Source organism: Chelonus insularis, unplaced genomic scaffold, assembly GCF_013357705.1.
Source record: "Chelonus insularis isolate UGA/USDA-ARS -01 unplaced genomic scaffold, ASM1335770v1 contig_321_pilon, whole genome shotgun sequence".
NCBI lineage: Eukaryota > Metazoa > Arthropoda > Insecta > Hymenoptera > Braconidae > Chelonus > Chelonus insularis.
The window spans coordinates 288,032-311,935 of record NW_023276492.1 but is presented as its reverse complement, the minus strand read 5'-3'; the positions used below and the strand labels follow the sequence as shown (position 1 = coordinate 311,935).

The 23,904-nt window shown below is 28.9% G+C and overlaps 4 protein-coding genes across 5 annotated transcripts; 2 read left to right on the top strand and 2 right to left on the bottom strand.

Annotated features, from left to right (window-relative positions):
- Positions 1-1,146: 1,146 nt before the first annotated feature.
- BNIP3 (BCL2 interacting protein 3) lies at positions 1,147-9,692 on the bottom strand. Its single transcript, XM_035081183.1, has 6 exons — positions 9,374-9,692; positions 6,616-6,787; positions 5,093-5,180; positions 1,975-2,054; positions 1,755-1,910; positions 1,147-1,643 (listed from the first exon to the last, which is right to left on the bottom strand). The coding sequence occupies exons 1-6, from the start codon at positions 9,414-9,416 to the stop codon at positions 1,592-1,594; spliced, it is 591 nt and encodes a 196-aa protein (XP_034937074.1). The 5' UTR covers positions 9,417-9,692; the 3' UTR covers positions 1,147-1,591.
- A 557-nt stretch (positions 9,693-10,249) lies between these two features.
- Positions 10,250-12,632, top strand: Paip2 (polyA-binding protein interacting protein 2). The gene is made up of 4 exons (XM_035081167.1): positions 10,250-10,405; positions 11,019-11,208; positions 11,788-11,973; positions 12,140-12,632. Exons 2-4 carry the CDS (start codon positions 11,038-11,040, stop codon positions 12,233-12,235), a joined length of 453 nt encoding a protein of 150 aa, XP_034937058.1. The 5' UTR covers positions 10,250-10,405; positions 11,019-11,037; the 3' UTR covers positions 12,236-12,632.
- A 3,875-nt stretch (positions 12,633-16,507) lies between these two features.
- On the bottom strand, positions 16,508-20,900 carry alpha-Cat (catenin alpha). 2 transcript variants are annotated; one of them, XM_035081153.1, is made up of 5 exons: positions 20,721-20,900; positions 19,392-20,460; positions 17,125-18,639; positions 16,823-16,825; positions 16,508-16,717 (listed from the first exon to the last, which is right to left on the bottom strand). In XM_035081153.1, the coding sequence occupies exons 2-5, from the start codon at positions 20,436-20,438 to the stop codon at positions 16,553-16,555; spliced, it is 2,730 nt and encodes a 909-aa protein (XP_034937044.1). In that variant the 5' UTR covers positions 20,439-20,460; positions 20,721-20,900; the 3' UTR covers positions 16,508-16,552. The 2 variants fall into 2 exon arrangements, with proteins under 2 accessions (XP_034937044.1, XP_034937045.1); XM_035081154.1 differs by lacking the exon at positions 16,823-16,825.
- A 452-nt stretch (positions 20,901-21,352) lies between these two features.
- On the top strand, positions 21,353-23,903 carry LOC118065709 (uncharacterized). Its single transcript, XM_035081171.1, has 2 exons — positions 21,353-21,572; positions 21,653-23,903. Exon 2 carries the CDS (start codon positions 21,730-21,732, stop codon positions 23,788-23,790), a length of 2,061 nt encoding a protein of 686 aa, XP_034937062.1. The 5' UTR covers positions 21,353-21,572; positions 21,653-21,729; the 3' UTR covers positions 23,791-23,903.
- The last annotated feature ends 1 nt before the right edge of the window (position 23,904 follows it).

Genomic DNA, 23,904 nt, shown 5'->3' with positions numbered 1-23,904 from the left:
TTACAAAAAGTTTTATTTCATTGTGAATATTACAAACAAATCTTAAACTAGAGATATTTTTTGTAGTAATAATAATAATAATAATAAAAACAGAAAAAAACGCAACATTTAGAATGTTGATGATTCAATATTTTTAATCCTAAAATAATAATTTAGATAATAATTATATAGTCAATTCATATCAGATTGTGATAAAAATTAATTAATAAGAATTAGGAATGCAAATCCTTTATCATCTAACTGTAGTCAAGTCAAATTATTTGCAATCATAATGAGAATACAATATTACACTTTTAATTATAAAAACCTGATCACTGGGAAATATATCATCAATTATCGTTACATGGAAACATTTGTAGATAGCTATTATACCAATTGTTTGAGTACAAAGCCGCGTTATAATAGATCAATTTCTTTATCCCCTTTTTATACATGAGAGAAGTTTTTGTAATTAACTTAATTGTATTGACATATTTTGCTCAATTTATTATTCGAGATGATCATGATAATTATCAGTGTTTGTAAATGATGAAATTCTAATAAATATCAAAGATCACAGATAAGAATCATATTATGTAACGAATTTAACTAATCTATTATTTTTGATGTTGAATGGAGTAATTTAATAACTTTAAAATCGAAATTTTATCATAGAAATCATCAGAGAGACTCAAAATTTACAATAAAGATCATGATACTCTTGAACAATGTTTGCACATAAATTGTCATTCAACAAAATTTCGCTATATAATTTCTCTACAGATGGTATTCGATAAGTTGATGATTTAAAAATTTCTAACAAAATAGGAAAAAAGTTATTTTCATTTTCTGATATCCATAAACCCATTAATATTGATAATCAATAAATAATTTGGGTTTATCATAAATCAATTGTATCTTAGCTCTTTCAATTATTTCTCTTAGAAAGAAACAATTGAAAAAAAATTCCTCCTTTGTTAAGAAAAAAATCATTCCATAAATCTTTTATGATTAATAATCTACAATATTTTCTCTATAATAAAGAAAAGGATAGATAAATACTAATAATGCTATATTATTATATGCTATGAAAGATAAAAACATTTTAGAAACAGTATAAAATGGACATATTCCTCTATCAATTTCCAATCTTTATCTCTCTCTCTCTCTTTTTCTGTGCTGTTTCTCACTAGTAGCCTACATTTATCAAATTAAATCCTAACAAGTACAATGTCAAAATTTTGTTTACGAAATATATATACTGTCATTTAAGCAATATCTATATTACTAAATCAATTTTGTGAGCGACAGCGTAATATACACACTTCTGTTACACGCAAAAACCCATTATTATCTCAATATAGTTTTGTAATGCTTTTTTGATATTGTAATAGTTTTATATATAAAGATGGGTGTATATTTTTGTCTTGAAATAGTTTGTTGCAAGTGCGCAAAGTTATTTAGGCTCTGTTTTACAATCTTATATTTCAGCCATCAGTCTTTCTTCTATCTCATCTTCTTTTCATTCCATTTATAATCATTAAATGTAATCTTCTTAATTAATTACCATGACTTATTCTTTATCATCACCACTAATTCGTGGACTAGTAATTCATTCAATTGCCATGCGTGACATTATAAGCCCTCGCCTGGTTAGCCAAACTCTATTTTCATGAAAAAAAAAAAAATATGTATATTAATCAGATATTTATAATTATTATGCAACTAAGAAATGTTTTATAAATTTAACCAAGTAAAATTACAAATTTACTCACCCGACACCTGTGCCAATGAGCAAAGAAAGTAAATTAGAGAGAAATAATGAGTAAAGAACCTCCTTGGAAAAAAGCCCATTTTTGCCAACCTTAGTAGTTCGGATGCTGTAAGTTTTTTTCTTCATTACTCCAAGTGGATGTTTGAATTTCCAGTCCCTGAAGGAAAATAAGTTTCTAAAAATTGCTCGACATTCTTTATATCATTGAAATAAATTCATACTTTGGTGGCACTTGGTCTGGGCGTGAACACCACTCATCATACGTCCAATCTGTTCCCTTTTCCAGCAGCTCGCCAGCATCCTGTTTAGAAGAGAAATATGATATTAATTCAAGTACTCTTCTATAACATTAAATAAATGGAAAATATAAAAAACTAAAAATTCTAGGAAATATTTCATTTTTAAAATCAATCGTTATCAGAAATGACAGATAAAGGAATTAGATGATAGTAAAAAATGTGATAGTTCATTTTGCAATTTAGAATATGATAGTATTCCAAATACGTCAGAAAGAATGTAAAAAAAAAAAATAATGCCAAGAACATATATTCAATGAGGTTTTGACCTAAAAAGAAGCTTTTATAATCATTGTGAATAATCTTCAGAATCTTAAAATTACTCAGAATTTTTTCTAAACTTATGGACAATGTAGTATAGTAGTATATACATGAGTCAACTAGTAGATATACTATATCGATATCAGCTAACTGATACAAAGAACTCGGCAAGTGACCTCACAAGTACAGAATTAATACGGCGCAAAAAGAAACGTCAAGTTGAATGTACAAGCTCACAAAATCTCCTTTTAGTCACTACTCCAAACTTACTATGTATCTATTTTGAGTGTTTGCAAAAGCGCAATTAATATGACTCGTGGCAAATCTCCTTCTATTGCGTGGGAATTATCTTGTTGGCATCTAAATAACATCTAAAAATTCAACTGTAAATAAATGCAAGAAGATGCAACTTCATGTCAATTTTCAAATACTATATATCAACAAGGTCTTCTTTCAATGCAGTCAACAAAACAATCCATCAACAGATTCCATTGTTATGAATATTTTAAAAAACAATAAATTTTTCCACAATACTATAATTAATAGAACTTTTAGTATTTATTCTAGTGTTGGTAAATAATTTCAAACACCGAGAATATTCATTAGAATAATGTTAATCAATTGAATTAATTAAATGTAAATTTGATGTTCAACAGAAAAATGGAGTAACAGTTGTTTTTACCTAATACATATACTATAATTCTTGGCCTTGTTCTCTACACAATGTCCGGAAATCGATTAATTCTGGTCGATTGACGACATTATTCTACAGTATCATCAAACATCATTTAAATTATTACTGTATCATGTCAATCAAGAGTATTTTTATTCCAGCATCACCCTACACCAGTTGCTTTATAAACACGTGTATATACATTCTCGATCTAATAAAAACCAAAGTGTAACAAAGAAGGTAAGAAAACAATACAAATCATACCATCTACTCATACTCATATCATATTTCTGACCTACATTTAGAGACGCTTCTCAAGTATCGGTAATTAAAAACTGTACTTCCACAATGTCTTTATAAGTCTACATCTGACAGTTATAGAAGATTTTTCTCTACACATTTATAATTTTTAATCCACGAAGATATGTTATAAGAATTGAAAGTTTGTCTTAAAAAATTCTTTCCCTCTAATGTTGGTAGAGAACCGGTCCTCCAACAAGAGGATAAATTCTTGATAATTCTATAAACGGATTCCCTTGAGATTTCTGTAGTGAGGCCTTAAGAAGACAATTTAGATCGTGAGAGTTACGTGAACAGATCAACGAGTAACTCTATTCATCCAACGCACAACCAAAACATGCTTTCCATCTGTAGTTGTGTAATTTACATAAACGTAAGCAAGGAGTCAAGGGAGGTCGTCCATGCACAGCGTTTACGTCTGTGTTTGAGTGAAATATACTCCTCCAATCCTGCGACTGATCGTGCTCACACCATCTCTTGATTCCAACAGACTTGGCATGTACTTAGCGTAGGAGAAGAAGAGAAAATAACTTCCTACACACTGATTGATAAATCGTATATACTCCAGATTCAAAAGTAATACTTGGATTTCAAGTATAAGAACTCAAAACAACTTGACGTTTTGAAGGTAAAAACTTTGTTAGTTGTTTTCTTTCCTGAATGCAAATTATTTTTAATGTTCATAAATATAAATATAATTTTATTTTCAAATTTTATTGTTGCTAATAATCATGAATTCTGATGATAAATATTTATTCTTTTACAGAATATAATTATTATTCTTTTTTATACTAACATCAATGACGTATGATTTTCTTTATTTCTTTTTTGCAACTGTTCATTATTGAAACAAAAAGTATCCTACTCACGTGAATGCGTCATTCAATCATGTTTATAAAGTATTTTGAACTTAAATCAACTGCTTTTTTTATCAGACAGCCATAAACTTGTTTTTTTATTACCCACAGAGAAAAAAAATTAATCAATTTTTTAAAATAAATTTATGCTAGAAAACAAAATCTCTATTCAATATTATATTAGCTTATTTTGTTGATAAAAAACTGTATGTAAATAAATATTTAAAGCTGTGCAAAGAATTTAGCTTAGGTCATTCACTTCCTTCAAGCATTTAAGTCGGTCAGATAAATTTGGCCAGAAGTATATTCCAACATTTAATGATATATACATAGCAAAACGTGCTAAATGCTATGTATTTAATGCGAATATTTGTACATATGCTATGAAAGTTGATAAATAAATAAATAAGAATAATTTTTAATAGTATTTCGTTAACTTGTATGTTTTTATAGAACTATAATAGTTGCTCGCTCATCGATTTCCGACAACAAACCACTACTATACACGCCAATGAAGCAGTCGCGTGTCATTCAAGGCCAAACGCGTGTGTAGAAGCGCGATTATCAAATGAGTTAAAAGCTTCGTAGAGAGTGCGTTATAATGTAACACGTGGCAAAAAAATAGTCCATGTTATCAACAAAAAATAGCACTCAATATGGTAATAAAAAAAATTATTCACTAACGTATTTATAAGTAAAAGAGTTTCAGTGTACTGCAATCTTGAAGTAAATCAATGTAGAGCTGTGCGTGTATGGAACCTTCACTTTAAAAGGAACAACGAAGGTTTTTAGCAGTGAAAGTTGAACATATTTCTTGTTCATTTTATCTCTCTCTAATCTTTCAAGTTAACTAACAATTTCAAATCATATAATAGCTGAATTGTAGTTTCTTTTCGAAAATTCTGTTAAGTCATTTGGGTTTTCAACTCCATTAATAATACCTCTAACTAACCTTGGCACAACTGTAATTTATATAAACTCCTTTGAGATCGTCTTCATTCGATAATTCAGTATTTGGGCTGTTCGGTGGACTCTTTGGGCTGAAAAAAAAACAAAAAAATATGTATATATTAGTATGATTTGTTATGGAGCTCATAGGATTAACAAAAAGCAATATTTGAACTAAAAAAATGCGTTATCATACTGGTCAATAAAATAATGGATTTGAATTGTCATTGTTACTTTGAGAAATTCAAAATTATTCTAAGCATGTAAAAAAAATATTTATTTAAGGAAAATGAACAGTCTAAAATAACTCGAGACGATGGAATTAAAGGTATCATGAATGATGTTAAACAAGAAGCATATAAAGTTACCACAAGAATTATTAAAATACTATTCATACATGAAACTTAAAATTTTTGCCTTCTGGTTTTAACTCCTTACGTGATAAAAAAAATTTTATTGCGCCCAGAGAATGTGTAAGCACATAAGTTGCGTGCATATACATGAACATAAATTTACATGAAATAGTTAAAGCCCTAGAAAAAAAGCTGTACTTTTATTGACCAGTATAATTGGCTATATTATAATTTTCAACACTCCCTCCTCAAAAGGTGGTCATTCGTACTGGTATTTTTAACGATTAGAATTTAAATGGAGATTTAAAACTCGAACATTTGTTTAGAAATAAAATAAACATTTATTTCTTCATAGTGTAACTCATTCATTTTTGAAAGTTCGTTCATTTAATCATAATTTATGGATTCTCTATTGAAAATACTCATGCATTGCATTGTTTAACATATATTAAACTAAAAGAATGTTGAAACTAATAAATTCTTTTTTATTGAATTATAAAAAAAAAATGTAAGAATGATATATGCATCCAGATAAAATTTTCCTGGATGCATGTAGCTAATAAATATTACATTGGATATAAATGACCCCTTTTGAGGCTAGAAAGTGGGAAAAAATGTTTGAGTGGGAAGTGCTAATTTTCTTCAATTCTAATACATTGTCTATTGGTCTGTTTACGCTTCAGTAATTTAAAAAATTCAATTAACAAAAAAAAATATTTTTCAAATGAAGTGTTTAAATAAATAAGAGATAAAAATTTAGCAAATTACGTTAAAGTTACTTAATCATTAAATAGAATTTACTATCGGACGATAGATAAACCTAATTAAATGGAACATGATTATCTGTTTCTAATGGCAATTTTTTTTATATTTATCCCAATAAAAGTAATTAAGTAAACGATAAATATTTAAACCACAATTACTACAGCATTTATAACACAATAGAATGAAATAATCAACAATTGTTGGCATATATAAAATAAATGTAACAACAGTAACTCTTTAACATGTGAACAATAAAAAAAAAGAGTAAATAAAAGTAAAAAGTAAGAATAAAGACTTGAAAAAGTCAACGTGAAAGAATAAACAGACTATTTTCTATCTCTCAATTGCCTTGTACGTTAAAACGTATGAATCATTAATTAAAGCATTCCCTTGTCATCTTGAACTTTACCTGTCCCCAGGAGTATCTCTCCGCGAAGAGGCCAGAGAATGTCTTGCTGACGAATGAGTAGAATCCCTCTGGGCTTCTCTCAATAGACGTAAGTATTCCTCTCCTCCACTTCCAAATGGCAAAGGCGTAACTCTATCAGCGATAGGAGCAGGATTTAATTCCACCCACGATTCTGTAAAAATATTGAATCAATTTCCAAGTTTCTGTTCTATTTATGTTCAATTAAAATAGTACTTAGATAATAATAAGATTTTTAATGAAAACTTATTAATCTAGATATTAATCTATTTTAAACAAACCTTTATTGGCTTAATTAAACGATATAATAATTGGATGATTATTGATGACAATAAGATTAATTTATAAAGATATTTTTATATGATCTTTCGACAGTCAAGTTTACTCCAAAAAATTAATTGACTAAAAAAATTAAAATTCAAAGTAATAATAATAAGAGAAATTATTTTTAAAAATTATTATGACCATCAATTATTTTTTTATGCATTTCGATGCAGTGATTACTCAAGAAATTTGTTAATTTATTTTTACAAAAATAATTTCATCATCTCATATGTTCTCATTTGCTCTGAAAAACAAATCCTTGAATAAATTACTCCAATCAAAAATTAGATGTCAACATCAATCGTCCAGCAATGATATCTTTTAATAATAATTAGATTTAAAAATATAACATTTATTAAAGGTGAAAAATTTTCTTGTTTATTATTACATGAGTAAATTGTCCATAAAAATCCTTGTAAGGACTAAATGATCAAACTAATAAAAAATACGGTGAACTGGTAAGTTGACTGACCTAACATGAAAGACGTTATTTCACGAGAGAGACAGATGAAGGTTTAAATGTTTAGTCATTCTCTTTTTATTTAATAATGAGTGAAGTAATGATTACTTAACAATATAAACCAACTACCTTTTATGCTACTGTTGAAACAATAAAATAGTTATTTGAACTGACGTAATTTTTATTTTTTATAAAATGAAACATGTAAAATATTTTTAAATTAATAACAATGTAAATCAATATTGAGAAAAAAATACAATTAAAAAAGAAATAAAACAATACTTCAATTTCTATTAATAATCAGCAGAAAATGGGTGCAATGAAATTATCTGAGCTCGTAATAAAATAAATTATGAAGAGCAGTAAAAAAACCATTATAATTAAAATAAATCCATAAAGTATGTAATAAATAGCACGAAAATCATCTAACTGGAAAACAGATGTTATTTACAGACAAAAAAATGACTTTACCATGTTTATATATTGATTATCCGTTTAACGAATTAAAGCAAACACAGCCACAAAGACCTTGAATCTATAGTTTGAGATGAGGGTTTGACGATAAGGATAAATATAAAAGAATTGATGAAAATATAATTGAAGAAGAGAAGAGCATATAGACAAGAGAAGATAAGAACAAAGAACTGTCAAAGATAAAGGAAAAAAACCGCTTTACAGTCATTACAAACAGATTAATATAAAAAAAAATGAAGGCAAAAAATAGCTGAGAGGATTTAATTTACTTATAGGAGAGAATGCTCTGATTAAAAGATTCATTTATAAGTTTTATTATATTTTATACGTGTACGTGACAATTTACACGGAAGCAGAGATAGACTAGGTCTCCTGACGTTGATCACGTATACTATCGTATGCTTACAGCTTACTTATTTCAACTTCCGTACATCTCTATTCTTTATATATTTAATATCCTCGAAGTGGTTTTATTTTTATTTGTGATTGTATCAGGAATTTCTGTTGTTTAGAATTGAAATAACAAATCCAAAATACTTTTTAGCATTTTCCCTTGATGTCTTCGACATTCTTATGATTTTTATAAATAAACGAATGACTTTAAACAAATAATGCATATATAAAAATAACAATTTTATAAATGTACTTATTTATAAATTCTTTTATTTTTCTTATATTCCTTTGTTCGTAAAGTTACTGAAAAAATGATTGAAGTCTTTCCTTTTAAAACTCGACAGTTTTAGATTTATTTTCTAGTCCTGATATAAAAAAGAAAAAAGCTCTTCTTCCGGGATTTCATGATAAGATAAATTATGATTACGTGATTTGTAATTTATCGTTTATTTATTAATTCATTATTGGATAATAAGTATCATGACTTGATATAGATTTACTTATTTATTTTCAAATAAATAATTAGAGCATTAGATTAAATCATTCACATTCTATTAATTAATTACACAAATAAAACTTTTTTATCTTTTATTTATTAAGAAAGTGAGAAAATGAATGTTTTCATTGACTTCAAGCATTAGAATTAAAAAAAATTTATCAATTATCATTTTTCTAGAAAGAGTTCACTTTTATCATGTCTTTAATGTATTCAGGAATTTTTTATTTTCAATGAGATGACTCATAAGAGCATAGAAAAAGATCATCGTTACTTGACGTATTAAGTAAATACACAATTTAAAGTAATAGTACTAATGTAACATGAAAATACATAATTTTTTTCAATAGAGAATTTATTTACAAAGATTAAAATAAATGAATTTTCTAAACATTACTTTAATACGACGTTAGATTTAATTGCAATCACATATAAAAATGTCAATTGCGGCGCAAAAGCGGTTTGTGTTTGTTTACATATCATAGACGATTACAAAGCCACGCGAAATGGCGGTTAATCTGACAGCTGTTAAGTCATTTCAACACGTATGGATGAAAAAAAAATTAATTAGTATAAACACCATATAAACTCACCACCAAGACTCTCGTCCGATGTATATTTGGATGCAGAAGACATTTCTTCCCTCCTCACTTTCACTCCAAAAGGTTATGGATTTTATGGAGTTATTTTATCACAACTTTACTGAAAGTACACTAGAAAAAAATCTAGAAAATAGAACGATAGTCTCATGTGAGACAGAAAAAAACAGACATAAAATGAAGAATAGAAGGACGATGCATTTACCACGAATTGTTGCGATAAAATGTTACTGAGTTACCGACCCGCGCGACAGTACTTTGTTTTGACCAAACGTCAACAGACTCTCGCGTCAGATGAAACTCAGCCAATGAAAGCACACTCACTAGACGTAAATACAACTACGTGAGTCAAACTCATGTCTCTGTTTTGTTTATTATTTTACGGAAATGACGTATTGCCAACATTGCAAACAGGAAATGATCAACCCTTCAAACCGGTTTATTTTTCTTCCAAAAAGAGAAAAAAAAATCTATTTTATGTGTTTTTGGAGTGATGGAGCTCTCAAAAACTTGTTTCACCTTCAATATTTATTTTTTAACATAAGAATCTTTTATATTTTTCAGTGTACAATGACTGTTTTTTCTTATAACAGCGAAAAAAACCCTATTTAAACAATTAGGTTAGATGATTAGAAAAATCAGCTCTGTATTATTTAAAGAAACAATAGAGAATGAAACAAAAATTTTGTAGTTTTAATTTACAATTAAACACTTGAGTAAACTTCCACAAGTAATAAAATGGATGGATAAAAAGTAAAATATTTTAACTGTGATCAAAAAATTTAAATTTTCCCACGTCAAGTAATACACTTCTGAATCAAACTAATTTTTATTTTTATAAAACTCATAAATTTTGTAATGTTGGTAATACTGATTCAAAGCAAGGAATCATTCACATATACAGTAGTAGTGGCTACGAAGCTTGATATTTCTCTGATACCTCATTACGGTTTTATAACAATCAATTTTATACATTCAGCGATATTAACATCGTATACAACATAAATTTATCATACTCTTTATAAGGTATGTATATGACTTTTGTAAAATATATCATTTTCATTATACTACCTACATATTTTATTTGCTTCTACAAAAGAAGACGCGTCGCGTATTTGTATGTGGGAGTGAGTTAGGACGTTGCCAAAAAAAAAAAAAACAAAAACGAAGAGTTAAAAAAATGAAAAAATGTAACAAACTGTTCTGATAAAAGTTGTTTTTGAGCTGAATATGTCAACATAAAGTTATTTTTCCATTTTTATAAGTATTTGTAAGTGAAATCCTTTGTTAATATTCTAAATTCGTCGTCTGCTCCAAAATTTCGAGGTCTAAATTCAAGGTAAGAGAAGAATCAAGTGAGAAAGAAAGTGAGAGATAAGTAATAAGACAAAACTCAATCATGGCCTCATATATATGCTTTAGAGGGCATTGAATGCTCAATGATTATTTATTTTTTGTCACCTCAAGGTGACTCGTACAATGACATCAAAATTGCGGTCTCTAAATAACATTTTTTTCTAGGCAAACATAAAAAGACATGAATCCTTTCACAACTACTCCATTCCATCTAACTTCTATCTAATGTTTCACTTCAATATACACTTACTTGAAGTAAACAAACATGAAATATTTTGTTTAGTATCAAAAGTGTAACTGGCATGAAGATGAAGATTCCAAACAGTGGTTCCGGTAACGGATATTACGGTCATGAGAGTGGGGTCATATCGTATTTGGATAATGTTGAGCCTGAGGTCGACACCCCTGCTGGAGAAAATGGAGATTTTGCAGAGTATATGTGGATGGAGAACGAAGAAGAGTTTGACAAACAGGTTAAAAAAACATCTCCATATAAATGTCAGTTTTATAAAACTTTCTCGTAGATTATTAGCTTCTTTATTCCACTAGGCAGGCACACCTTTTCGTGCATCTTTATCTAACACGCCAAAGTTTACTCGTAGCCCTCGACCTAGTTTTTTTTTAGTTAGAAATACATATATGATTAAAAGATCATTTTTAAAATAGTAGATTTTTATCTTGAAAATAATACAAATTTACTTCATTTTTAATTATTTTGCATTTATCAATAAGTTGATCTACAGTAATCTTCTTAAATTATTATGACTATTTATTTTATCACAATAAATCTAGATTTCATGACCAATGTGTGTTAAGATTCAAAATGATTTTTTCTAGACGATAAAAAAATGCATTAAATATTTATCAATTAATAATAAAATTTTAATTATTCCATAATTAAAATAAATTATTTTCACTAAATTACGGTATCAAACATTTTTAGAGTAAAATAAAGTTGAATCATTAAACTTAATTGATTATGAAATAATGAGTTATATAAATTATAAATCATCTTAGTTTTATTGTATGAGTCAAACCTTTTTTTTTAATAGGTCATGGAGCAACTAGAAGAAGAGGAATTAATGGAAGAATGTTTAGAGGCAATGCTTGAAGAAGAAAGACAGCATCAGAGAAATCAAGCAGCAGGTTGGTGTAATGCCGGTTCGGAAGCCATCAGTGGAAATGAGTTGTGTCAACAACTCAACAGTCTTCGAGTTCGTGGTGACCTTGTGAAAACGGTAAAAGTTTAATTCGAATTATTTCATTCAATCATGGTATTAATCGCTATATTGAAAAAAAATAATAATATTAATGATAATAATAGCCAGAGTAATTTTATAATAAACAAACTTATAATTGTTGTTATTATTCACAAGTATTAAGTATGATCTTAATCCTTTATAGAGTACATTAAATCCAAACGCTGCTGAGTTTATTCCATCATTTAAAACCGTAGCAGCAGTGAATACGCCGCCGGAAATCACATCTGAATCGTCATAGGGAGGTATAAGAACACTCAAAAACAGCGTGTAAAGAATAAACTAATAAGAGCCTAGAATACAGTGGGCATATTACCTCTATAAGCATCAATGAATTTCTGAATGAAAAAAACACTACAAATATTAGAAAAAAAAAATGATAAAAAAGTAAATCCTCGTTAAATGTTGCTAATACACGCGAAAATCGTGAAGTGAGTGTTAATATGTCATCAGCCCTTTAATGACGACGATAAACGCATTGGATTAATTCTGAATTTATTTACTAGGCATTGCACAATCGCCTTATTACGTAGAGGTTCGCAGTATATAGATCATTTGCTTCTGTATTAATTAACTCGTTATGTGAAGAAACAAAAAGACAAAAAAATTTTAAAGCTTTTGCAAAAACCAAAAAAAAATTATTAACTCTCAAAATAATCAATAGAATTTTAAATAATGTACTTAACGCTAAAAATATTAAATTAAGAACAAATAATGTATCCGATAATGCACATCTTATTAAAATTTTTGTCTGTTTACTTTCAACCTCAATTCAAGGGCATAAAAGCGACAAAACGAGATGCCGAGTAGCTAAAAAAAACTCGGAGAATTGTAATATTTATAGATTTTTCCAGAATTCAAAAGATCTTAATTTTGTATAATATACACAAACTGTGATGTTTAAAATATTTCCAGTAATTTTTTTCATATTGAAAGAAAAATTAAAAATATTTATTTATTTTCATTAAAGAAAAATCATGAATTCAAATTACGAGTATTTTAATTTGTTGTTATTTAAATGAGATTTTATTTTTTGTATCTCACTATATTTGTATAAACTTTGGTCTTCCATTTTTAATTTGTATCATACCGTTTATTCTAATTGTACAAAATGAAATCATGAATGAAAGGAAGAAGTAAACAAGCAAAAACAAGTAAATATAAAAATTTATAGATTTTTTAGTATCTAAAAACGTAGCATGTATGAATTTTCTTTCTCTATTAATTGTATAAAGTTTTTGTTTTTGTAATGATTGATTTCTTAAATTATAATGTTAAACTAATGTATTCTAAAAATAGCTTATTTTTAAATACATTAGTTAGTAATCTTTTTACGAAATCATAATCTTTTACTGCTATTATCATTGTATCAATGTTCTACTTAAGATTAAGCGAACATCAATGTCGAGGTAAAAAAAAAATATATACGTATATATATATTATGATAATGAACTCGTAAAATTATTGATAATCAATGGAAATTTAACACTCTTCTATTCTAATATCTTTTTTCGAAATCATGATACATTATATACAATTGCCCTACTTCTTTTTTAATGACTTTTCTTTCTTGCTTTTGCACGAGTATACATTACATATCTAATTTATATAATTGTAATCAATTGTACAAGACCTGACAATGATATTTGAACCAAGTAGTGTACGTAATGTGTACATAAAATCTTTTACTAAACATTTATTTTAAAAATTGTGTATCACGTTAAACTCAGATAGGATTTTTTGAAAAGCATTTGTGACTATAATTTTATATCAATCTTTTTGGTAGTAACTTGTAGTGTTTGTAATTTTATTTAAAGACCTAGTAAAAACGAGGATTTATCTGAATTTTTTGTACCTACTCTATCTACTCTTTCATATACTCAATTACTCCTCAATGCAATTATTTACAGCAATGGGAAATGGATCTTGTATCCCAAATCAATGATGACAAATATATGAATGCTTTTTTGCATGATTCTTCATGAAATCTTTATCCAATAAAACTTTTATATGCCATGAATACTATTGAATATTGATGGTTTTTATTAAGTACATTATTTTTTAATTTAACTATAAAGATATCTTAATTTATTGTCACATGAAAGCTTTTTGAATTTGAAATAATATTTGAAATAATCTAATACCTTAATTTTTCATGATACAAAAACCTTTCCAATATATTTAAAACAAATAATGTATTTATTAACAAAACTTCTGACTAGTTCAAAATCAAAAGTATTCATTATGACATGGGAAATATGGTAATAATACTCTTTTAAAATTTAATCATTAGTATTGCATTTATGTTGATGGAAAATCAGGAAATAAAAATAAGTATAATTAAATTTACACTCTATGGAGAAATTAACATTTCTCTGAATAAGTATACGTAATGCAGTATAATGCATCACGTAAAGCCTATTTTATTTACACTTAAATGAATTTTACTTTAAATAGATTTATATGATACAAGGAAATGAAACAAAAGTGTGATAATACGAACGGTTGACTATCATAAAAAAATAAGGAAAACTAACAATTTGTTAGAAATATTTAAATAAGAATGTAAAAATTATTACGTAGTTTTCATGTGACAAAAACTATGTAGATGAATAAAATTTAATTTTAATAAATTGTTAGAATAAAAATGTCTATTGAAATTATTTATAACTCATATTATAACATAAACCGATATAAAAAATAATTATTTAACAAAATTTACTTAGTATGTAAAACTTTATTTATTGACTTTACGTGAATACATAGTTTACACTTAACTTTATGTAGTATAACGAAAATTAATTAAAAATATATTATCAATTAGTTATTATGGTTTTTACCTGCTGACAAAACGTTAATCAATACAATGATAGTATCTGAAAAAATCTTGTAGCAAAAAATTTTTTATGAAAATCGAAATTTTCATTATAATTCTCATTATTCATTAATATCATAATATAATCAATTAATTATCATCAATAAACGTAGTAATACACTTGTTATAGCTTAGTGTATATTGCATAGCAGATGGAAATTACGTCTTTATCCAAGACGCATCACCTCATTCATATTTGGCAACAAACTTATAACTTGCGATGCTCTAAATTTATACTTAATGATAATTATAAATTATATCATTATGGATTAATTTTTTTCTACTTAATTACGTATGAATAAAAAATGTTGATTACTACACCGTGACGCATAATAAAATTTAGCATTTCAATTTTCATTCTATCTGGCCGAGTAAATAAATTTCACTTATTCAATAAAAAAAAATCATCTTCACAATAATATCTATCTATATAGATTTCTAAAATACATTCATAATATTATAGCTATATTTAAAATTAAATTATTATGGTATTAATTATCTATTCACATTTTAAAATATTTAGAAAATCTTAAGAATTTCATTGGAATTCAGATTTCAAAGAATCTGATTGTAATTATCACGAAAAAATCAATGATATGTAGGACGCAAATTTTTTCAAGTGAAAAATTGTATAAAACTGGTAGAAAATTGTATCGATCAATTAGGTCCGTTATAATTCGCCTTATTCACTGCAAGAATCTTTTTCTCTTTTAATCTAACATTTAGAATTTATCAGTCAATCTGCGGTATATTGTCAAAAATGAATAGTTTTAAAATTAAAAAATTTATTGATTGAAATAACTGAAAAATAATCGATTACTCATTTTTCAATTGCATCAGTTTAAAAAACTGAAAGGCATTGTTATTGTACAAGATTTTATACGTTATTATATTAAATAAAATACCCGAATTTAATAATGTTAATATTAAAGTAGTTGAGTTGTCCTAATATTGAAATGAGCAAACATTTTTAATATTATCTTTTATCGAACATAATATTTCCAATGAGTTTTAGTTATTTGTTTTCTCCCTGTATGTAAATACATTATTATAAAATTTTATAAACACTCTTTTCTTATTATTAGAGTACATAAAAAGGTCCTTTCACATACTCTATATTAATATTTGACTTAAATTTTTCTATGAAATACTGTCTTGCACTTGCACTTTGAATGTCAGTGCATTTAAATTTGTTTTTCTTGAATTTTAAAACCTTTTTAAAAATACTGAGACCAGTAAAAAATGCAATAGTTTGATACGCCAATTGTTTAATCAGTCAATGATTCACGGTTCTAATAAAATACTTATAAGGTACTATAAATACTTGGTTCATGGTCAGAAAAAATTGATTCATTAATAAAGTGCCATTCGAGGTGTATGAACCTTGGTTAAAGAGGAAAAGAATTCCTCAATAATATAAAAACTTTATCAAAGTATTTAATAATAAACAGTTTATGTCAATTTCTCGAACATACGGGAGTTCTAGGAACAAGAATTGGAGATTAAAGTGAATAGCTGAAGATAGATTGAGAGAAACTAGTGAAAATATATTATTTTCACTTGAAGCATAAATGCTCCCAACTTTTAAAAGATCATAAGTAACTCGGCATCATTTTGTATAATTGTAAAATCTATTAATTTAATTAATTCTTTACTTGTTTATTATTTACTAAATTTCTTTTCTTATACACTTTCTGTAGGACTTTGGAATTCTGACAAAGCGTGAATTGGATTTTGAACCTTTTTCTGTGAACCTTTCCTAACTTTTGCTCGAACTTCTTCCGGTCGCTCTGGACGCACGAGTGGTTTCTTCTCCGGTGCCTTCATTTTCCATACAACGATAGGAGACTGTTAAATAAATAATTATTATTAGTATAAATTTAAAAAAAAATGCAATGGTTTAAAAACTTCTAATGAAAAAACTTTTAATAGAAAAGTGACTAGCATACTCACTTGCTGATATTCCGGAAAAAGTATGAAAGCAAAGCAATTTTTAAGCGTTAGATAATTTTTAAATTAATTTACAAGTTACTTAATTATATTTATGAATATTTTTATTTATTAAACTTTAAAGTTAGAGAAAAAGAACAATAAAAGTTAATAATTAATCGTTCATTATTTATTTAAATTCAAAAATATTGCGTCATTATCATAATTATCATTTAAGCTACAACTAATATGAATATTTCTCTTTTATAATTGATCATGTCTCTAACTTTATTGTTTAAAATCTTTAAAATATTAATAACACTTACAGTCACCGTAGATTGCCTAGGATATTTAGTAGAAGCTACATAGGAAGCTTTAACAGTCAAAACTACTGCATTCATCAGATTCTTCGCGGCCTGAATAAGTGATGTTGCACTATCTAACCCCGAAACAATAAGCTCTCCACTGATATTCTGTACATCAGCCTTCACTTTGCTAGTGATATTCATTTGGTGACAATAAAGAGCGATTCTTTGCAAGTAAGCAAGAAGATCTTTCTTCGTAGAGCTTTCAGGACACTGATCAGCAATTTGTCTTGTTAATTTATCAAGTTTTGTTCCAGCTTCAGAAATTTTTTTAGCTGCAGTGATGACATCCATTGTCGTCTTTAAAGGCCCGCGCCCACGGGTAAAATCTGTCATCTCCATCATAATCATACACATGTGTTTCGCAAGAACAATGATATCGTTTCCTGCATCGTCCCATTTAGCTACTTCTTTGTCAAATTTCAATTTTTCACTTCTAAAGTACTCAACTTGTTGAAGAATCTTCTGTTTATCTTCTTCAGGCATTTTCCTCATAGCTTCTCGAGCTGTCGTAATGCCACTAATCTCTGGATACTCATCAACTCCATGTTCTCCGGTTTGTGCGCTTGATTTACTTCGAGTTTCCAGAGTATAATGTTCATCAAGTTCAACATCTTCAGGATCTAAATCTTCATCAGCACGATTCATCAAAACTGCCCGTCTAATCTCTCGTACTCCATCGTGAACAAGTCTTGAAGCATCAATAAAGTCGTTCTCATCAACATCTTTAGCAGGGTTACTGCTCAATGCATCTACAGCAACTTCAACTCTTTGAGCAAATTTGGGCATTACTTGGTCTCTAAGTACTTTAACTGCTTCTAAAACTCGCTTGGTATAGATACACGGCTCATAATTATCCATTTCTGCTTGTACTACATTACAAACCCTTGCAGAGCGTCCACGAATAGCTCCAGCAGTCCTATCTAGAGTATCTGCATCACCTTTTTGAAGAGCAAGGAGACATTTATTGACATCTTCGAGTATATGATTCTCAGAAACAGCCAGAAAATCATCAATTGTCGTGATATCATCGACAGCTTCAGTTAGAACACGAACTTGATTTTCCCAAGCTTGACGGAAAACTTCCATATTATCTAAAGCTACCTTGGATCTTGGTCGTGCTGCAAGAACTCTAGCAGCATTGATTACTTGTGGACAAAGATTTTCAATCTGTGCAGCAGCATATCGAACCATTTTGACTCCGTCTTCATTCGGGGACATACTGCAGACTAAATTAGCGACTTCTACAAGTTTATTAGCATGTTCTGTAAAAACTAAAGCGTACTCTTCGACTTCTTTATCTCTTCCATTGCGTGCAGCTTCAATGAGAACTAAAAGTGGTACGTTGGTTTCAAGGAAACTGTCTGAAACATGATCTACCACTGCTTTGCGGAGCTGACGACGAAGATCTCGAGTTTTCCTACACATGTGATCAATTGCACGTTCTAAGCCTTCAGATTGCTCTTTGACACCCATCTGTAGAATCAATCAAGTTAGTATTAGTAATTAATTTTATTATTCAAATATCAAAAATTGTGCTGGCCTACAAAGATATTACATTACTTTTTGTTTACTTCAAATAGAAGATAATTTTGAGAAATATATTTAAACTAAAAATTTACATCATATTTATGTTCGTTAATGATTTTCTAAAAAATTAAAGAAAAAACAATTATAAATTTTTTATCTAAGTAGGCCTGTAATACAGCATCAATATTAATACACAACTGTCTACATTGTATATGTAGTGTCTTGTCATCGTGGCTCACTCATCGACGACAAATTCGAGTGCACAATGTGTTAATTACAAAGCTCATAATCTTTTTGATGAGTAGTAGTTGAATTATCAAAGTGTATAATTTTAATGTTATATCCAGATACTAATATCAATGGTATTTCAATTAATGTGTTTAGTAATTAAATATATATGTAAAAGTGCTTTAGCTGTGGCAGTACTCAATAATAATAAGACTTCAATAAAAGCTGTTTTAGCAATTCAATTTTAGGTGGTTTTTTAATTGCAGAAAATCAACACAGTTAAAATTGATACAATATTTACCCGCTTCCGACTACGGGCTAGCTTTAACTGCCATCACCAGTGAAAGAAAGAAGAAATGAATAAATAAATAATTTGTAAATTATTAAGACGTATAATAATAGAGACAATAATTATAAAAAGAATAGTAGGAATGATATAAATAGAATCACGAGACCATAAAAATACTTACATTATTCATATATTCACTTAATAAATCTTGCAGAGCTTGTCTAACGGCATTGCATTCAGCGACGATTCGTTCACGATGCTCATCTCGAGTACATGAGGAGTCTGCCATAAGCGCAGCCCCACTAATGATACTTTCAAGACGTTCTTCTAAACTTGGTCTTGTACAGACTTCATTATAAGCAAGTGGAGACATAACCATGCGTTCATCAAAGTCATCTAAAGCAGCAGCCAATTCTCCAGGACCATCGTAAGGATGCTGACTATCAGAAGGAACTTTACCCTGTGCTACATCGTTAATTGTATTTACAGCTTCACACACTTGCTTTAAAACATAGTCACGATTAGCTTTAGCAGCTGCTAATTCTGGATGGCGAACGTAAACCTTTGACGCTGTCAATAACATTGTTGAGTGTTTTTTCAAGACAGCACGAGCTGCAGCGAGGTCATCGCGAAGTTGAGGATCTTTTAATTCTTGTTGACGCTTAGCTGCTTGATTCATCAATTCTGAAGCATTTCTACCAAACTGTTTAATATTCTCCAGTAGTTCGCCTTGAGATGATGCATTTTTAAGCTTCTTTAAATCGTCTTCAACGACGTGCAGTGATTTTAGAAGGAGGTGAACATCAACCATATCCGCTAAGATCAATAATCGAGTTACTGCTGATAAGAGATTTCTAGCTGCTCGGACCATATTTCCACGTTTAAGGGAAGAACAGGGATCTTCTGAGAATTCTCTTGCTGCAATACTCATAGCAGCCCCAGTTTTTTTGACTTCTTCAACAGCACAGAGCATTTCTGCTGTAATATCTGGATTTTCATAAGCTATTTGCTCACCTTTTTCAATAAAATTGGCTGTTGCTTTTTCAACAGTACCAACTAACGCACTAGCTCGTTTAGACTTTCCTTTCTTTTTCTTACTTGGTCCTTTAGTATTGACTAAAGTTGTCACTTGAAGTACTAAAGGTTCCAATGTCTTCTCTACAGACATTGTACGTATTTCCAAGTTTTTTGGATCCCATTTGAGGGTTATAGGACCAAAATCTGACATTTTGTTACGTTCAAAGATATACCTGGTAGAGTAATGAAGCTATTAGTATATACAGGTTATAATGTTGAGTCATAAATGACTCATCTACGTTATCAATATTTCTAGAAATATTTTTATAAATTTAAAATCGCCATTGATGAAAAGTATCGTGCGAGATATTATAATAAATAATAAATTTCAAAAAAATATTCGTTTTATCGAAAAAAATTAATACCAAACAAATTCTCGCAACGGCAAACAATGGCTTTACAAGATATTCTAATTAACTATTTTTTATCTTACCTTCATAAAATGACGAAAACGAAATAACTCAAATTTGAACCACTTTAATTGCTTGTTTTTATTTTACTTTTTAACTTCCATTCACTTTTCTGTGGAATATTTCTTGCAGTTTGTAATTTTCTTTTGGGACACAAATTTCAGAGTTGTCTACTACCTTTCATTCATGACGTCATTACTTCCGCTTGCTTGACGCTGAAAAGTGGGGCGTTTGAGGCCGACAAGCAATACGCCCAAGTGTTCGGATGATAAAAGATTTTCTTTTACCTGTTTTTCCAATAATTGATAAGTGTATTTTCTACAAGTTCTGACCCATAATGGATTTTCCTTGTTTATTGGGGAACGTGACTTTCGTCTCCAATTTCAGGGTATCCTGTTGGAGAAGATACTCAGGATAATCGATGTCAAAATTAAATTATTTCCCGCGTATTTTAATTTCCAATATCTGTCTAACTTTTAATTGTTATTTAAACTGCTCAGCCTAAATATTTAATGATGGAATACTAAAAAAATGTAGATATGAAACTTTATGAAAAAAAAACCTCCCCTCTGTCGGTAATTACTCGGAGGGTATTGGTCTGGCTCTTAAGGTATGCGTTTAGGTGTACCCTGTAATTGGGGACGAAAGTCACGTTCCCGTTTATTAAAACGTAACCTTTCAAAGTCTACTGTCTGTAGTGTACCACAATAACATTTTTTTTTATTAACAATTAACAGTAATTATACGAATAATACAGCTGTTACAACACATCATTTTGTTATCAGATCTAAAAATGGGAAACCTTAGTGCAAATGAAAATGATTAAATTTCTTACTAAATTATAAAAAATATAATAAGTTGGTTGAATAAATGAGGTAAGTAGTTGAAAATACTGCAGTGTGCATATCACATGATGTAATTAGTTAATGAATAATGCAAATTTTTGGTTAACTAGGCTACTGTGGAGGTTTACGTTTAACTTTATCATAAGAGTAATATAAACAAAAATCAGAGTTATTATAACACAACAAAATGCCACATCCTTGTGTAGTATGTGGTCGTTCTCGAATGAATCCAAACAATCGGGAAGAAGAATACATGTTTTTTGGATTCCCAGTCAACTATGAAACTCGTTGTAAAAAATGGCTAGAGTTTTGTGGTAGAGAAGATCTCTACAAACTTACAAAAAAACAGCTGCTCCAAAGAATGGTTTGTTCAAAACATTTTGAAGAGAAAGATTTTCTCAACGAGTATTTTGATAGATTAAACTGCACTGCTGTTCCATCTATTTATGATCCAAAACAAAGTCTGTATAATATAACATGTGTATTGTGTGGAAGATTTAGAAAAGATCCACCTGATCCAGATTATGATGGCACGACGTTTCATCACTTTCCTGGAGAAGAGTTTAGATGCCTGAAATGGTTAGAGTTTGTAGGAGTTGATTCTTATTACCGACTAACAAGAAAAGAAATTTTATATTGTTATATTTGTTCCCATCATTTTGATAAATCTCAATTTATGCCTGGATACCGTAATAGACTTATCGACAATGCAGTTCCAAATATTCGCTATCCCGATCAACTGAATGGTACAGAAGAATTCATTTCAGAAGCATTATGTGTTGATTCAAAACCATCACCAGAAAAATTAAAAAAATTGGATCCTTTACCTCCAGAAGTACTAGAGAGTCAAGCATGTGCTGCTTGTGGAAGATCTAGGTCAGATCCACGTAATAGAGTTGAGAAATATAAATTTCATCCGTTTCCTGCTTATGAGATAGGACGATGTTTGCGTTGGTGTCAATTTCTTGGGCGAGAAGATTTACTAAAAATGTCTCCTAATCAAATTAGAAAACTCGTGCTATGTTCAAAACATTTTCCATCTGGTCAACCTTTTCAGAAAACTGGTCCATGTGATGCAGTTCCTACAATTAAAGATATAACAGATACTACTTTTTCTGCATCTTCTCTTCTATCAACAGAAGAGTCTGATTCACCTCTTGTTGAAATAAATGACGCAACGAATGAAGAACAAGTGGAAATGCCAGAAAAGCGTAGGAAAAGAAAAAATCATTCAATATCATTTGTTTCAAGCAAGAAGCCTTTTGTTGCTAATAAACCTACACCTTTAGCAAAGAAAAGAGGCAAGTCCAGAAGACCAACGTTGATCAATATTCCTAAACCACAAACGATCAATATTGATAATAGAGTGTTGAGAAAATTACCTTTACCTCCAGCTTCAAGAAATTGTGATATATGGAAATTTCAGATACCTAATCAGATTCAACCAATAACCATTCAAAATCATGTAACTTCAATTCCTAATGTTAACACAGCAGACGTTAAAAAAGTTGTTTTACCTTTCACGGGAAATATTTCGAATCTAGGCAAACCAATTCCAGTTTCCAGTTTATCAAGTATTCCACCAGGCCTTTTAATAAAAATTGATTTACCGGAAGCGACCAACTCCCAACGAGGTAAAAAAAAACAGACAAGAAGAAAAAAACAAAATAATGTTAATTTACATACTCAGTTACCCGAAGATCGACCGAAAAGAGAACGTAAACATAATAGAAAATTATCACAAGCAATCACACAAAATACATTACATCATGAAGAAATAGAAGATCCTTCTCAGACAGATTTGACTGACTTATTGATGTATTCACCTGTATCGAAATTAAATATGGATAGGCCATCTGAGGGAATAGAGAATGAAGAAGTTGTGGTAGAATCTATAGTAGAAGATGAAGATTATCATGAAGCATTTAAAATAGATGGAGAAGAATCTGCTGATATGAACTTAATGTTAGAATCTTCCTGTAGTGAGATGAATTCGTGTGAAGATTTAGATATGAAGAGCCATATCTATAATTCAATTCCATCACCTGATGAATTTGAATTTGTGAAATGTGAAGTAGCTAAAACAAGAAAAATGATGAGTGCACGCGCTAAACGAACACTTTTACCAATTACAAATGAAGTGAGAAGATTTTTAAAAAAATTACAGCCCCAAATGCGGCGGCTACCTCGAAGAGCTCGTGCTCAATTAAAATTGTCGATTGTAACAATGGTTATTGATCGTTTGTAAATACTAATTAAAAACATAAATATTTATGTTAAGTGTAAATGGTGGGGAGAGGTTTAGGAAAAAAATTGTCGTTGATGAGGAAAATCAGAAAGGTTAAATAATAAATAAAAACTA